The sequence below is a fragment of the Lynx canadensis genome, chromosome D4 (genome assembly GCF_007474595.2).
Source record: "Lynx canadensis isolate LIC74 chromosome D4, mLynCan4.pri.v2, whole genome shotgun sequence".
NCBI classification, from domain to species: domain Eukaryota; kingdom Metazoa; phylum Chordata; class Mammalia; order Carnivora; family Felidae; genus Lynx; species Lynx canadensis.
The window spans coordinates 16680027-16698116 of NC_044315.2; the positions used below are offsets into that span (position 1 = coordinate 16680027).

Consider the following 18090-nt stretch of genomic DNA (forward strand, 5'->3'; position numbering starts at 1 on the left):
GTCGTCAGAGCATTTATACCATAAGCAGTGAATACACATTTACTGTGTAAACTGGTGGGGCCAACATTTAGTTCATAGGCATTATATTTACTTACACAGAAGAAATATTATGCTTTTGAAATTGGAAAAATCACACTGGATATAGGCATGGCTAGAGAAAAACTAGCTTTTTATTTGAAAAGGCTAAAGAGTTAAAGCCTCGAATAAATATAACATATGTTATATAAATGCCAGGATGCCGATTTCCCCCAATTCTTGCTATTTTTACTAATGGCAAACGAATCTGAAGGTGATCGGGGGGCCAGCACTGGTCTCCTCAGTCACCACAGGGTTTTCTCAGCTATCAAGGCCAACTGCAGGAGCGTCTCCTCTCTCAACAACACCCCCTACCCCCACCCCCGCCGGGATGCTTTTTCCCTTGAAGTTCAGACAGGGTTCAAGAGCCCCTGATAAAGGCAGGACCATTCTTCAGCTAAAAAAAGAGCAACTTGCATCAGGGGAGAGCATTTGGGCATTAATTAATACACAAAAAAATCACTGGAAAGTTAATTCCAGTCTCAGCCTCTGCCCCCAAGGATATCTGGCCCACATAAAAGCAGAGCTTAAAGAACTAAAACGGAGGAATAAACAGTCACCGTGGCTTAAAAACTGAGGAGTCAGCAACTCACCCTTCGTCTGCCAAATGTTTGTGGGTGAAGGCCAGGAGGTCGGCCGCCCTGCCTGTGCCTTCACACACCACCACCGGGTCTTTGTCTTTCACAGTCTCCCACACCGCGAGGATGACATTGGGACCTCCTTCCACCACCAGCCCCACCACGGGCACGCCTTGTCTTGAACCTATTTCAGATGACAGGCAACACCAAACTGTTACAAAGAACTCCTATCTTGGCCAGGCATCCGTTTTGCTTTCCCCGACACCAGTCTTTCAATTACCACATAAACCTTTTACTTACACTCACCCCTCTTTCTTCCTGGACTCACCCAGGCTTGCTTAGTTCAAGACCAAGCCAGAAGCTTGGACTGTCAATAAAGTCACTTAAATGTGGTGAGAGCATCTTCAAGCTTTCCCCCGTTAAAAAGGTACCTAAAGGTTTTCACTAATTACAAAAAAAAAACAAAAAACAAAAAACTTTTTAAGTTTTTTTTTTATTTTAAGAGACATAGAGAGCAAGGGAGGGGCAGAGAGAGAGAATCCCAATCAGGTTCCTCACTGTTGGCAACAAGCCTGATGTAGGGCTCGAACTCACAAACCATGAGATCATGACCTGAACTGAAGTCAGACGCTTAACCAACTGAGCCACCCAGGCGCCCCTAATTTAAAAAATAATTTTTTTAAGTAGTCTTCAAGAAATTTCAACTTCTCATTGTGGAAACTTCAAACATATCTTGAAAAAAAACCAGAAATATAATGGATCCTAATGTATCTATCACTCACCTCCAAAAAAGATCAAAATTTGCCAGGTCAATCAACTTCTAATGATGATTATTTCTAAGTACAAGATGGGATGGGTAACTCTCAAAGACTTTTATATTTCAACATATTTTTTTTTTAATTTTTTTTTAATGTTTATTTATTTTTGGGACAGAGAGAGACAGAGCATGAACGGGGGAGGGGCAGAGAGAGAGGGAGACACAGAATCGGAAACAGGCTCCAGGCTCCGAGCCATCAGCCCAGAGCCTGACGCGGGGCTCGAACTCACGGACCGCGAGATCGTGACCTGACTGAAGTCGGACGCTTAACCGACTGTGCCACCCAGGCGCCCCCAACATATTTTATTTTTTAAATGGATTCCACTGTTAAAATTTCTTATCACTAGGATATACTATTTTATTTTTTATTAAAGGAAGGAAGACCAAAAAAAAAAAAAAAAAAAAAAAGAAACAAAGACAGTGGAGTCATTCTTTCTGAGAAGATATTAAGTGAAAAACAGTTACAGAATGATGTATATAGTACAATCCTTTTTATAGTTTTAAAACCACATACATGAATATATATTTTATATATGTTTGCATTATATATATGCTTGTATGATATATATGTGTATAAGTATATATCCATATATCTCTACATATATATATGACCAGAAACTCTGGAAGGGTACACATCAAACTATTATTAATGAAGAAGGGAGGGGAGGATTTGGGGAAATGTTGAAAAAGAACCATTAATCATGGGGGCGCCTGGGTGGCTCAGTCTGTTGAGTGTCTGACTTTGGCTCAGGTCATGATCTCACAGTTCATGAGTTTGAGCCCCACGCCGGGCTCTGTGCTGACAGCTCAGAGCCTGGAGCCTGCTTCAGAGTCTGTGTCTCCCTCTCTCTCTGCCTCTCCCCCACTCATTCTCTCTCTCTCTCTCTCTCTCTCTCTCTCTCTCTCTCTCTCGCCCTCTCTCTCCAAAATAAACATGAGTAAAATTAAAAAAATAAAGAACCATTAATAATGAATTATTGAAATCTATGGAAAAAACTTTTGTGAGAGCATCTCTTATATCCTATATAATGAAACACGATGCAGCCATTAAAGATGTGCTAAGCTATTCTAATTTCTTTTAATGTTTATTTTTGAGAGAGACAGAGAGACAGAGCACGAGCAGGGGAGGGGCAGAGAAAGAGGGTGACACAGAACCCGAAGCAGGGTCCAGGTTCTGAGCTGTCTGCACAGAGCCCAATGTGGGGCTCGAACTCACAGACAGTGAGATCATGACCTGAGCCGAAGTCAGATGCTTAACCAACTGAGCCACCCAGGTGCCCCTAAGCTATCCTTATTGATGTAGAAATGCATCCAAGTTGAAAAGCATGTATATTATATGAATCTAGTGTTTGTTTAAAAAATGTTGTTCTGGGTGTGTGTGTAGAATATTTCTAAAAGTATATATATGATAAAGTTGACAATGGTGAGGTTTTTATTGTGAGAATATGGAAAACCCTTCCTTTTCTCATGTGCTCTCTTTGCTTTATCTGAATATGAGAATATATAGTACTTTTATCATCAGGAAAAAAATCAACAAGGGGAAAGAGGGAATTCAATTTCTACTGGGTATATCTTTCTTGAAGCAATAACTATTTCCCACAAAAATAAAAATATTTATGATTGCTTCCTACCAAAAGGATCTCACTGATGCTAATTAAACTTGTTAAAAAAAGAAAAAAATTGTCATGTTCTTGCTGAGAAATCTCACTAGAGAGCTGCCTCTATTCTTGGATCCCAGAGTTAGGCAAGAATACAATACCATGCCTCCAAATTAAAAGCTCCTGGAATGGACATTCCAGGAAAGCATGCTATTCCATTGAGAGTTGGACTATGAAGAGACACAAAGCCATCTGATCCTATGCTTTCTATCCTCGGAGGCTTAGGAACTGACACTGGCCACGTTTCAAATGGCTGAATCCAGGAATTCCTAGAGCAACTTTATGATGTCAGGTTTTTTTGGTTTTTTGTTTTTTATTTTTTGGATTTTTTGTAAGTACTCTTGGCCAGGATCAAGGGTTTGCCGGGGACTCTAAGAAGTCCAGCTGAAAAGAAATAAAAGAAATCAGCAAAATATGTAAGTATTATTCCATCCAAATAAATCTCTTTTTAAGCAATACAAATATGGTAGGAAGTAGTGAACATGATGGGTATGAAAATCAGCTTTGATACATAAGAATTTTGGGTCTGTTGGAGACTTTGATTTTTTGTCTTCCTCCCTCCCTCCCTTCCTTCCTTCATTAATCCTTTTTCTTCCCCTTCTTCTCTCTTCTTCCTTCCTTCTCTCCTTCCTTCCTTTCCTGTGAGTGTGTGTGTGTGTGTGTGTGTGCGTGTGTGTATGTGTGTGTGTGTGTAGGTGGCTTACTGTTTTTGCTCCTTCATATTGGTTTCCCTTAGAATAATAAATGTTACCAATCCAATGAAATGGACTCCACATTCTTTCTCTATATGCAGTGAAACTCTCCAAATAAATCCTAAGTTTCAAGACCTTTGAAAACAGAAATGTTCCTTGACCCCATATGTAAGCTTCAGGTTGTATGCATTCATCCACAAATGGATCAGAATAAGAAAGACAAGACTTTGCTCTCCTGGAGCACACATTATGATGCTGTAGGAACCCCCTGAGCAATTTCTACGGTGAGCATAGATCAAGAGAGGCAACAGGACATTTCAGGGAATTGATATTTGTGACCCCAGAAGGAACCCTCCCTGCAGGAACTCTTCTTCAGGGCCAGTCTCTGACCTGTCATCTCCTCTATGGGTCTTCTTTCCCCCCACCCACATCTACTCTGCAGAGGACCTGACCCTCTCTCCCCACTTCCTGACTTAAATGAGCCTCCAAGTTTCATTCACACTAAGCACAAAGTGACTGGCAACAGTTCCCAGCGTCCCTCCCACACAGAACCCCACCCCAACAAGGAGATTACCTGTATCAAAGAGGAATAAAAGGAAAGGAAGAAACAGACATTTATTAAGGGCATACTATACAGCCAACACTATTCTAGGCACATCAAACATACATTATCTCAATTCTCACAACAAAAGGTAGAGGTAGACAGTTCCTTCCCTTTTATATTAAGAAAACAGTTTAGGGGCACATGGGTGGCTCAAATGGCTAAGTATCCAACTCATGATTTCAGCTCCGGTCATGATCTCAGGGTTGTGAGATTAAGCCCTGCATCAGGTTCCGCAAGACAGCACGGAGCCTGCTTGGTATTCTCGCTCTCCCTCTCTCTGCCCCTCCCCTACTCATGCTCGCTCTCTCTTTCTCTCTCTCTCAAAATAAATTGACTAAAAAAAAAGAAAAGAAAACAGTTTAACAGATGTAAACTCCATCAGCCAAGGTCACAGACAGTAGATGACAGAACTTTGGAAGGACAGTTAGCGTTTCCAGCCAAAAGTCGAAGGTTGAAGAGGACTTGAGCCTCCCAAGAGCCTTTGCTCTCTGGTCTTCTTCCTCAAGGGTGAGAGTATTTTGTGAAAGATTCAACTCATGGAAAGAGACAGAGGCCCACTTTCTGCTGCCTTGGATGAAAAGTCTCCATTTCTCCAGGCAGCACCTACCTTTCAACCTCTCCACCCAAGGATGTTTGCTGATTCTGACCCTTTCCTTTCTTCTCCTTCCTATAGATACTATTAAAAAAGAGACAACAGGCCCAAAATGGAGTCCCTTGTGCTAAGCTCCAAATCAACAAATGAAGATTTAATACCTAATTGCAGTTGCAGCCTCTCCCAGGAATGTAACCTTTAACCAGTCATTCTGGAATTACATAGTTGGCCCTAGGGAGGTAATTGGCCTGGTAGGACCCCCAGGCCCACCCCACCTTCCCCCAAAGGAAAGTGACCTTGCCCAGAACAATCCATCCTTGTTAGAATAACTCCCTTGCCACACCAACTTTTGCCTATAAAAGTCTTCCATTCTGTCCAGCTCCTTGGAATTCCTTTCTACCTGCTAGATGGGATGCTGTCCAACCGATGAATCACTGAATAAGGCCAATAAGATCTTTACATTTACTCAGTTGAATTTTGTTTTTAAACACTACCAAAATGGCCATCTCAAAGCGTCCCTGGAAGCATGACACAACACTGATACCTTCAAAGGTCCCAATCATTGTTATTTACTTGTTACACCCATTTTTAAAAATTTTATTTAAATCCAAGTTAGTTAACATATCGTATAATTATGGTTTCAGGAGTAGAACTCAGTGCTTCATAACTTCCATATATCACCCAGTGCTCATCCCAACAAGTGCTCTCCTTAATGCCCATCACCCATTTAGCCCATCCCCCCCATCCAACACCCTACCAGCAACCCTCAGTTTGTTCTGTGTATTTAAGAATCTCTTATGGTTTGCCTCCCTCTCTGTTGGTATCTTATTTTTCCTTCCCTTTCCCTATATTCATCTGTTTAGTTTCTTAAATTCCACATATGAGTGAAATCATATGGTATTTATTTATCTTTCTCTGATCGACTTACTTCACTTAGCATAATACACTCTAGTTCCATCCACGTTGTTGTTGCAAATGGCAAGATTCCATGCTTTTGATCACTGAGTAATATCCCATTGTGTGTGTGTGTGTGTGTGTGTGTGTGTGTGTGTGTGTGTATATACCACATCTTCTTTATCCATTCATCAGTCAATGGACATTTGGGATCTACTCAGTATTTATCCAAAGGATACAAAAATGCTGATTCGAAGGGGCACATGCACCCCAATGTTTATAGCAGCACTATCAACAATAGCCAAAATATGCAAAGGTCCCTATTTCTAAAAGCTCTGTTTGCTTTTAACCCTTCCCTGTCTAGGGGACATCACCACATATGAAATGCCATCCTCCCTGATGATCAAATTCATACCCCCACTCTTCTCAGCCAAGTCTAGTTACTGCTCTTTAGTCATTCCCATTCTGGTAACAATACTCCCACTACCCAACCATCCTCCACCTACCCAACCCTACAGTATGCTGGAGGCTCTGCTAAAGTCTCCACTGTTCCAGTCCTCTCCTGACTATGCTGTCTCCAAGATTTCTTCCCCTCTCCTGCCATCCACAAGTCCACACCACCTCACATCCTGCTTTCTTCTGGCTGTGGGTTCACTCGTGTTAATTTAGGCAGAGACCAGCTTGGACCTCTCCACTCCATATGGATGACAAAGGAGTGCCTTTCTCCATAGCAGCGCCCCAGCCAGGCCCTGGTGGCTGAGCCTCTGTGGTACTCACGGCTATGTATTTTCTGTAGAGAGAGGTACTTTTCCAGGTTCCTCCTGAGATTCATCTCATTTCCATACTTGCCCACAGTCCCATCATCGGACAAGATGAAGTGGGAGTGCATGCTGTTGAGTGTGGTGAGCTTGCTGAGGGGGTTGCCCAGAGTCTGGTACAGGCACACCACCTGGAAGACAAGAGAGGGTTAGAGTCCGAGGTCCTTCCCTGGGCTCAACTGCTCCAAAGGGCTGCCCATGCACCATGCAGTTCCTGCCAAGGCTAATAAGTGCCACTTGCTACCTAGAGAGGTGTATCTCAGGCTATCCGCAGTGAAGAACCAACTTTTTTTTTAATCTCCCATTTTTTATGGATTGCTATGTGGTCCTACTATGTGTAACCAGTATGCGGCTCATACTACATGAGACTCACAACACAAGGACACCAGTTCAACAACCCTTGCACGCACTGTGCTCAGAAAGATGAGTCCACCGGCCATATACTTAGGTGTCACAGCACTACCACATTGCTAAAAATGGTTCTAAATATTTATTTTTAATTTCTGTACTTACCTTGTCTCAGATTGTAATAAAAGAGTTCAAGGACATACAGTAATATACAGACTACACTGCTATCCAGAAAATATGCCTTTCAATAGATCTATTCCAAAATAATATTTCGACACTGCTTTTTTTTTTCTAGTATTGAAATGAAGAGTGACAGCCAACCAACCAAATGGAGATCCATCCACTCAATATAAAACATCTCGATCTTTATCAATATTTGTGGATTCTTCCTTAAGCCACTCCAATTCTCATTTGTTTTTAGAGACGAAAAGCACACTATTTGGAGTAAGAGGGCCCAGACTCTTCTACTTCCTAACTTTAACTCTGGGTAACTCCTGCCTCCTTTCTCAGGCTTACTTGCCTCACGTCTAAGGAAGAATGATAATTCTTACACCAGAGGGTTGCTGTGAGGCTTAAAAGAAACAATGAGGTAAAAAACACTATAAATTTTACCAACATTAGTCTTTAAAAGTTACCTAAAAAACAATACACATTTTAACTTTAAAAGTTATCTTTATAATTCCTAACAGTGATACAGATGACAGAAATCAAGAAGAAAATAACTAATAGATTTAATACATCTAAAGTATCTTATCATAACATTAATATCATTTTTTATAAAAGCAAAACAAAATGGATAATAGAAGAATGGTTAAATTATAGTACTATTAAAGTACTACAGTACAGTAGAGCATTATTAGGCATGAAAAATCAGAATGCACCTTTTACCCCTAGAATGCGGTCTTTTACTGTAATTTCCCACTAAAAGCAACCAGCCATTTCTCTAGGAGTAAAACAATATACACAATTAGCCTGGAACAGTTTTTTGTTTTTTGTTTTTTGTTTTTTCCAGAGTAAAACACAAGGAAGCAAGGAAAAACAACTAGAATTGTGTTAAAAGGACTCAAGAGATAACTTGAAAAGTTTCCACTGGCCAAAACGGGATGAGTTGAGCATAATTAAGAGTAATAACTAGATGGAATAATGACTTGAAACATATTTGATATGTTTCAAAAAAAAAATCTCATTGTTCACCTTGGAGAATGGTAGATAACCAATTCATTGCTTTGAAAGCTGGAAAATAAAGAGAGAATCAAACATTATGTCCTTTCCCATACAACATTACCACAAAGTAAACCAAATGGCTGATGAGAAAATGTTTCCTTTATAGAGTGTTTAAGCTAATAAATAAAGAACACAATGATTTCATATCAGTATTTGCAACTCTGTTGAGGTCATGAATCTAGTCAATGACATTATAAAAAGAAAAACAATCATATGTTATGAGGGGGAAGGACAGACACATCTCTTATGGCATAAACTTGCACAAAAAGAACTTGTATCTAATCATACCTTTGGATCAAACTACCAACTTAAAGAAGAGACAAGACAGAGAAATAGGCTAAACCCTACTATAACAGGCTAAATTTGCAAAATCCAAACTATGGGAAACTCTTTAGGACAAATGACCTAGTTTCTTTTTTTATTTTTAAGTTTATTTATTTATTTTGAGAGACAGAGCATGCATGGGAGGGACAGAGACAGAGAGAGAGAGAGAGAGAGAGAGAGAGAGAGAGAATCCCAAGCAGGCTCCACACTTTCAGCACAGGGCCCAACTCAGGGCCTGATTTCACGAACTGTGAGATCATAACCTAAGATGAAGCCAAGAGTCGGATGCTTACCCGACTGAGCCACCCAGGCATCCCGTGACCCAGTTTCTTTAACAAACAAATTGCACTCCCCTCCCCCAAAAAAAAGAGATGGAGGGAAAATCCATAGATTAAAAACGACTGAAAATAAGTGACTCAGGAGACATATCAACCCATCACATTGTAGGGAACTTATCTGGATGATGAAATCAAACAACTAAAAAATATGACACAATCATAATGTTGAACGTGGACTGGCTAGTTGTTGATATTCAGAAATTAACTATTAATTTTTTTAGGTATGAAAATGGTAATGTGGTTATATATATTTTTAATTGTCCATGTATTTTAGAATGCCTACTTTTTGGTACTTAGAAATACCAAATTATTGGTAAATTAATTGGTTAATTAGAAATACTGGTAAAATATTTACCAATGATGTTATTTGATATCTGGAATTTGCTTTAAAATATTGGAGTGGGGAGTGGATAAGGAATAGATGAAACAAAATTGGCTCTGGGCTCATAACTGTTGAAGCTGGGAGATAGGGACATAGGAGTTCATTATTTTCACAACTCTACTCCTTAGTATGTTTGACATTTTCCAAAATGAAAGTTAAGATAAACCATATACATGTCTATATTAATTTACATAGAGAAGTAGCTATGTTAAATAATTAAGCTAAATACCAGATTCATATCAGTGGGTTTCTGTTACTACTTTTTTTCATACAAACTGTTTCTTATTATGCATATGTACACATACGTAGTAAAAATTCTGGAATGATACACCCCAAAATGTTAATAGCGGTTATCTTTCCTTTTCCTATCTTTTGTAATACCTGAGACTTTTATCAGAAATATACACTACTCATAAACAGACTTAGACAAGTTCCTTCCCTTTAGAAAAACAGATGGGATCAAAGAACCAATACACAGGATAAAGCAGAGAGTAGTACAAGATAAGGAAAGAGCAGGTTCACGTCATGAATGTTATCACACGCACGCCTGTGCAAGAAACTCGGCTATTACTCTGAACCAGATAGGAGCCACTGAAGTGTTTTTCACAGAGAAGTGGCACAATCTGAGTTGTATTTTGGAAGCATCATCCTGGTTACTGTGTTGAGATTAGATTGCAGTGAGAGACAAGGATGAGAGAAGGGAAAGCTATTACTACAGTCATCCAGGAGACAGGAAAGGGGCCTGCTCGGTAACAGTAGAGGTAACAGAAGAGGTCAGATTCTGGATATATTTCTATATTTAACTAAAGCTAAAAAAGGGGGGTGGGTGCCTGGGTGGCTCATTCAGTTGAGTGTCTGACTTGATTTGAGCTCACATCATGATCCCAGGGTTCTGAGATCAAGCCCCATTTCTGGCTCTGCGCTGAGCACAGAGCCTGCTTAAGATTCTCTCTGCCTTTCCCTCTGCCCCTCCCCTGCTCACATGCGCAGGCACTCTCTCTCTCTTTCTGTAGAAAGAAAGAGAGAGAGAGAGAGAGAGACAGAGAGAGAGAGTGAGAGAGAAAGAAAGAAAGAAAGAAAAGAAAGAAAGAAGGAAGGAAGGAAAAAGTGAAGCTGAGATAATTTACTGATGGATTAGGTTGAGTTGTGAGACAGAGATCATTCTAGGATTAGTCTAAGGCTTTTGGCTTGAACAAGTGTAAGGATGGGATCATTACTTTCTAAGATGGGGCAAGTAGGAAGACCAAAGTTGGTTTGAGGTATATTACATTTGAGATGGCGTTTAGATATCCAGGTGGTGCTAAGTTGGCAATTGGATACACGTTCATCCCCTTCTGTTGTGAATGGGTTGTCTACTTACATCTTTTCCAATAAGATCTCTCTGGTTCTCAATGACACCCCAAGGAGGGATTCCAACTGTCCAGATTTTTCTCAAGGACCGGAAGGAATGGGCTTTCAGGGCGTCCCCAACATGTTTGGACACACCTATGAACAATCAGTTTAAAAGTCAAACTTTTATGCACAAATCATGCAAAACACTGTGACTGCAAGAAAGAGACAAATGGCAGATATTCGTAGGGAATATACAAAAGGACATTCGTAGGGAATATACAAAAGGACATTCGTAGGGAAAGTTGTGGCGCAGTGGAATTAATTTCTGATATCTTGGCTTCCTCTACTCTCTCTTAACACCTCTTTCTCCTATCACTGACCTCTTTACCTGAATAATTCTCCTCTCCCTTTGGTAAGTTTTGCTTACAACCTCAGTTCTTCCCCTATTTTTGATTGACCAGAAAGTCTTATGAGACCATCATGAACGTTCTAAATGTTTTTTTTTTTTTCTGTAACCTTCTCAACTGTCCCAGCAAAACATCCTGCAGATGTGTCCCTTGCTTCACTGAAGCAAATTAATTTAATAGCTTATATACATAAGTATGCCAGCACGAATGCATTCATACTTGCCCTTCTGGAATTAATAATAACAATAACTATAAGAGCCAACACTTACTGAACTCTTACAATGCACCAGGTACTTTTAAAGTGTTTTCCATGTATTCACACTTTAAGTAGAAACTTCAGTCTATTTTTTAGGCAAGAATTGAATCATAAAGAAGTTAAATAATTTGCCCAAGGTTATAGAGCTGGTAATTTGTAGAGCTAGGATCCCCACCCAAAATATCGGACTTTTCTTTTTTAAACAGACTTTGTTTTTTAAAGCAGTTTTAGGTTCACGGCACAATTGAACCAGTGGTACAGATTTCCCATGTACCCCCCCACCCCTACACACCCACAACCCCTGACCACTATCAACATTGCCCATCAGAGTGGTACATTTGTACCACCGATGAACCTATACTGACACGTGATTATCACTCAAAGACCACAGTTTACATCAGGGATTGGTGCTGTAGATTCCATAGTTTGAACAAATACACAACGATATATTTCCATCATTATAGTATCAGACAGAACAGCGTCACTGCCCTAAAAATTGTCTGCATTCCACTTATTCATTCCCCCCACCATAACCCCTTGCAACCACCGATCTTTATACTGTCTCCAGTTTTGCCTTTTGCAGAATGTCTTAAAGTGAGAATCACGTGGTATGTAGCCTTTGACATTGACTTAATCTGCCTTTTAATTACAACGCTGTGCCACTTACTCTTCCTATATATATATAGTTTTGACCCTATATGTGTCATTAGCACAGAAACAAACAAACACTCTACATATGCACACATCTGATGCACAGTACCTAACCATTTCTCCCTCTCTCTCTCTGGCATCTTCCCCTCCAACCTCTTTTACATCTCCCAGAGTCATTTTCTAGAATCCAGGTTCTGGATGTATATCACCATCAACTGTGCAGTCAACTCTGCAGTAGGGTTTTGGATCCCATAGGTTTGGCATGGGTTATCAGCATTGTGGTGCTGCTGGTTGTATTTCCACATCCCACAGATGGTTCTAGTACAGATTGTCTATTGAGACTCTCTGTAAAAGCCAGACCTCACTATATTATTTCCTATTCATTCTCCTGTTCAAATTCCTTTGAGAGCCCTCTGCTCTCAGCCCATCAGCATGGCATCTAGTATGGCTCCAGTCTCCCTGGTTGTCCCTGTCCTCTGCCGTAAGGCATACCCAGCCTGTAGCCTTATCACCTCTTTCTGCATATGCCTTAAACTCCGGCTGTGTGCCTGGCCCTGAACGGCCACCTCTGCCTAGGATGCTCCTTCCTACTCTTCCCTCAAGGTCAATACCAAGTGCTATATCCTTGTCTATGCCTTCTCAGGTGCCCTCAGTTGGAACTGGAATGCATCTTCCTCTTCCCTGTACTCCCAAATACTTGCTTTGCATTTCAACCAAGACCCAGTCAGCGTCGATTTTTAGTTAGTTGCTTATGGTCTGTCATAGTCTGCCCTATCACTAACCCCAGGGCCCATATCTTACTCATCTTTCATCCAAGAGCATCTACCCAAATGCTTTATATATAGGAGATTCTTGTAGCTTGTGGCCTTCAATTGAATGCCAAAATTCAATTAAATGTCAAAAATTCACACCAGATAATGTTCAACTACAGTAGAAGCAGCTCGAGAATAGGAAGAAGCTGGAAGGAAGCCTTCTTAAATTTGAATGTACATAAGAATCATCTGGGGATATTGTCAAAATGGAGAGTGGCAGTCCTGCGGGTCTGGGGAGGTATCTGAGATCTGCGTTCCCAACAAGCTCCCCGGTGGTCCTGATGCTGCTCGTTCATGGATCCTTCCCTGAGCAGTCAGGCCTTAAGGAGCTGTGGTTGAATTGGGGCCGACCCTGATTATTGCGTAAGAAAGCTCCAAGCGTGTCTCATTTCTCAGTTCTTTTGTTCATCTGAACGAATTCAATAGGCTTCACATTATCATATTTGTGTTCCTTAACTGGCCCTAACCTGAAATGTTTTAAAAAAACAAACCAAAAAAGCAGTAAGTAAAATAAAGCACATGTTGTTAAAAAGGGAAACCACAGGCCCAAAATGGAATCACTTAGGCCAAGTTATCACACTGGGGCTTAGTACCTAACTGTAGTGCCAACCTCTCCCACCCCGGAAATGTAGTCTTAACCACTCAGTAAGAAAGTTTCTGATCAGCACCAATGAGGTAATCTGTCACAAGGACTCTCCCCCTCCCCTTCCCCGCCAAAGGAAGATGAGGTAATCTGCATGAAAGGACCCCCTCCCTTGCCCCCTGAGGGAAGGAGACCTAGCTTGCCACAGTCCTTTCTTTACTTTTGTTAATAACTTCCTTGCCCCACCCTCCTTCCTATAAAAACCTTCCACTTCATACATAGTCTCTGAGCAACTCTTTACTTGTGAAATGGGATGCTGCCCAATTCATGAGTTGCTTAAGAAAGACAATTCGATCTTCATATTTATGCAGTTGTATTTTTGTTGTCAAACTTGACCATGGGGAGTTTAGCTCTTGCCCATGGCCGCACACTACATACTTGCATGGATTCCGTGTCCTTTCAAATCTCACCATAGCCTCAAGTTCATGAAAAGACTATTTTGTTGAAGTTTACCCAAAGTTGTGGTAAAATAGCAGATGTTAACAATGGTGAAAACACATACTAGGAAAGGTCTATGATTCTTCTGGGGTTTTTTTTTGTTTTTGTTTTTGTTTTCCGGTCACCATGCTTTTTGTCTGACTCGCGCTACCATATCCGCTGGGAGCACTGCAGAGCACAGATTAGGTGCCATGCTGCCTGATTCAGTTAGAAAGAGGTATTTAAAAAAAAAAAGAAAGAAGAAGATGATGAAAAGAAAGAGAAACAGTGCACTTTACCAGTATTAATGCCTTCAGTTATTATCCATGCTCCTGTTGTCTCCGCAGCTTTGACCAAACCTTGGCTGAAGATCTCTTTAAGCTTAGACGGCATCCTGAAGTTCTGGATGCCCCCGTGGACAGAGATCACCAGTTTGGGCAGTTCCATCTTCCACTCTTTCAACATTAAATGCAACAGATGATCTGCCTTTGTATCATAAGATGTTCTAATATACTGGAAGATATGCATAGACACATGTACATAAAACAGTGAAAACTACATGCCGGGCAACAATAAGCACACAGCAGGGCGACTGGAATGGCCCAAACTTAAAAGGAAGTGTCTGGGATTTCTTTAAAAGTTCATCTTTGTACAATGTAAACATTTACTTTGAAAGGATCCCACACCCCGCTTTAAGTTCCTTCTGGGAATTACAAGTCACGGTAGGAAGGCTTCCTCTGGTTTTCAGGGTTGACCCACCAATGTCCTCTAGAAGATCTGGGATGAGGCAGAAATACTTCAAACTGGCAAAAACCACTACTCCAGGAAACCCATTTAAAAAAAAAGCATTTACACAGAGGTGAAGTGGGGTTTTTCATACATGGTATGGCCTTTGATTTACTTGACTATTTCATAAATTTGCATCATTGAAATTAAATTATGGTCTGGGAGCATTTAATTTATTGTAAATTTTATATTCTAAACATTTCCTTTATATATAATTATCTCTCTGAAAATGTCTTTTTCCAAAATAAATACTTTTCACAAAAGAATCACATCTTTGACTAGTCAATGTAACCAAAAGAAGAGAGAATCTGAATCAGCAGGTAGGACCAGAATCATTTTGTGCTTTGCCTAAGATCATAGTGTATAACTGGTTCTCTTTTTCCGGCAGAAACAGCCACACACAGACTGTGAAAATCATATTGAGAGGAGTTTGCCATCCTCGAGCATAAGCCAGCCAACAGCAAGAATCAGTCAGATTTATAGGAACAAGGGCACTAAGAAACCATGAATTAGAAAGCTACACCAAAAAGAACCACAGGTGGAGATCTTCATCCATATGAAATAGAATTCTCACATTATCTTCCAGGATGTGATAGTGACTTAAAACAACTGTCCATTCACCTTTGAAATTCTTAAAACATAATCTCTTTATTAAAATGTTAGAATTTCTGAACATCGAGTTGGTACAGCCATCACAGAATGTAATAGAACCTAAGGATAATCAGGATTCAATTTACAGGTGAGGGAAATGACTTGCCATGGCTTCTTACATATTCACATAGTAGGAAAAAATACAAGTTGACCTTTGTGAAATGGTTTGTGTTCCTCCGAAACATGAATAAAGGCAGAGGAGGCGGCTCTAATGTGGTTCACCTTTTCTCTACCTCAACTCTCCTGGGTGCCTCTGTCTTTCATCTAGAAGTCCTTTTAGTCCTAGCAGATATTTCTCCTAGAGATTTCAGATAAACAACCTTGATTAACTAAATTATCAGCACTGGAGTCTTTTCTTCCAAAGGCCAACCGAAGATGATGACAAAGGTTAATGACTTACTTTCCCCCCGCCCCACCCCCTCCTTTATAACTAACTGGGCAGATTCTTACTGGCATAGATTCTTTTCAAATCCTCTGTGGAATGAGGTGGGCGGGATAAACTGGGAAGGGGAATGCAGTGGAGGGAGAAGAATAACCAGCTCTCACTGCTTTCCCGCCTGGTATTAAATATGAAAGGTAGATTCTTCTCTTCTGAGAGATCACATAAAATGCATTCCACGTACTTAGGATGTAATGAAGTCTAACGCTAAGCCTAAAATCTGTTAGTGATCAGGAGATCTGTTGAACCATATTTTCAGTTCTCCTAAATGTACCATACTCTCCCTTGGCCTTCCCACCAGCCCAGAGCGGTCTTACCCCTCTGCCTCACCAGACACCAAACACCTCACTCACCTTTCTGATATCAGCTTAGCTGTCCCTACTTCCAGATGGCTTCCTTCACACACACACACACACACACACACCCAGAAAAACAAGAGTTACCCTTTTCATTCTCTAGAAGAACCCTGTATTCCCATCCAGAGCATCCCTGCACCACCCCCCTCCCATGGAACAGATGCTCCCTGGGGCTTAGCAAAGTGGGAGCACCAATGAATATCTCCCAAATGGACGGAAAAAAATGAGCAAATCAAGGTGATTTGATTATGAATGAACATAAAAGCAAAAGGAGGTAGATTAAACTTAAGGGGATATTTATATACGGGGTTCTATAAGAGTCAGCTTCCAGAAAGGATTGTAGAGGAGGATGAGTGCAGTTTTCCTACCAACTAAAGAAAACTTCAACATACAACACTAAACACAAGAGGATTAATAACCGGAAAAGTAGATTACTGTAAAACTCTATTATGAAACTTGATTATGACTGCATCATTAAGAACTGTTGTTTCAAATTCATTCAACTGCAGGTCACACTCCAGGATACAGTTGACTCTAAGCTTTCCTGAGGTGGAATCCCCTGGAGGTTCCCAAGGGAAATCTGCCTCTAATAAAACAGGTGATTAACAAGCACAAGGAAAAACACCTGAGAGATGCCTGACCTGTCAGAACTACGCAAATTACATGCAAACTCCATATTAGAACAGGAGAAAAACTGGCCTGGAAAGCCCAAGGACTATCATTCAGGGGGTACAGAGAAAAATTCCCCCACTTCCTCTCATGAGGACTTGGCAGGCATGAACAGCCCCAAGTTACTGGTAATTGCTATGGTCATGCTTCAGCTAAAGCCTGCTCTTTGGCAGTGACTTTTCTCCATTCCTTAAAAACAGGGCAGTCCTTTCTCAAGAGCAATAAGCCATTCTCCTATGGGGAAGGCATAACCACGCTGAAAGAGGTCAAATAAAGACCTGGCCATACCACACCCTGGAAAGGTAGAATGCCCTCAGACGTAAAGGAAAGAGAAGAGTCAGGTCATTTTTGGGAAGAGGTCAATACCATGGAACACTTTTGCAATAAAACCTGGTCATCTGATCATCTACACTTGGAGATACAATTGGGAGAAACATTTGGTGGTTACTTTCTGTTAAAAACTAGCAAAACGGGGTGCCTGGTGGCTGAGTCAGTTGAGCGTCTGACTTTGATTTTGGCTCAGGTCATGATCCCAGGGTCATGGGATCGAGCCCTATGTCAGGCTTCAGGCTAACTGTGCAGCCTGCTTAAGATTCTCTATCTCTCTCCCTCTGCCCCTCTCTCCCCTATTGCACTCTCTCTCTCTTAAACAACAACAACAAAAAAGCTAGCAAAATAATGTGTTATTAGCAAACCTTGGAGTGGTGGGTATGCTCTCCGTCTTGAAAATTAATAGTGCCAAACGTATCTGTAGGGCTTTTCGTTGTGTGCTTTTCAACAGACCATTGCTCATTTTCATTACCATTGGCAGCTGAGATAGTCCAGGAATAATCTATCCCATGATGGTCTCCAATTAATCGCCCACAGTAACACCTTAAATATGGGATAAAAACCAGTTTCAGAATAGAAAACTACACAATATCAAAATAGAAAATAGATGTAATGTTTGTACATTTTTCTAGGTAATATATATAGATGATACAAATGAACAATTTTTAAAATTCCACATTAATATTTTATATTAGATTTATATCATTAGATTGTCTTCTGAGTTTAGAAATACCCTCAGTGGTTCTCTCCCTTGGCTGCACATTAAAATCATTTGGGGAATGTTTTTTTGTTTGTTTGTTTGTTTTCCCAACGTTTATTTATTTTTGGGACAGAGAGAGACAGAGCATGAACGGGGGAGGGGCAGAGAGAGAGGGAGACACAGAATCGGAAACAGGCTCCAGGCTCCAAGCCATCAGCCCAGAGCCTGACACGGGGCTCGAACTCACGGACCGCGAGATCGTGACCTGGCTGAAGTCGGACGCTTAACCGACTGCGC

General features: G+C 40.8%; 1 protein-coding gene across 1 annotated transcript in view; it reads right to left on the reverse strand.

Moving 5' to 3' along the window:
- TRPM6 (transient receptor potential cation channel subfamily M member 6) overlaps positions 1 to 18090 on the reverse strand; it is a 170721-nt gene that overhangs the window by 93868 nt on the left and 58763 nt on the right. Inside the window, exons 4-8 of the mRNA XM_030293715.1 lie at positions 17459 to 17636; positions 14162 to 14375; positions 10705 to 10829; positions 6688 to 6859; positions 669 to 837 (exon numbers count right to left, since the gene is read on the reverse strand). Coding sequence (XP_030149575.1) covers positions 669 to 837; positions 6688 to 6859; positions 10705 to 10829; positions 14162 to 14375; positions 17459 to 17636 — 858 coding nt within the window. The remainder of the gene's footprint in view (positions 1 to 668; positions 838 to 6687; positions 6860 to 10704; positions 10830 to 14161; positions 14376 to 17458; positions 17637 to 18090) is intronic.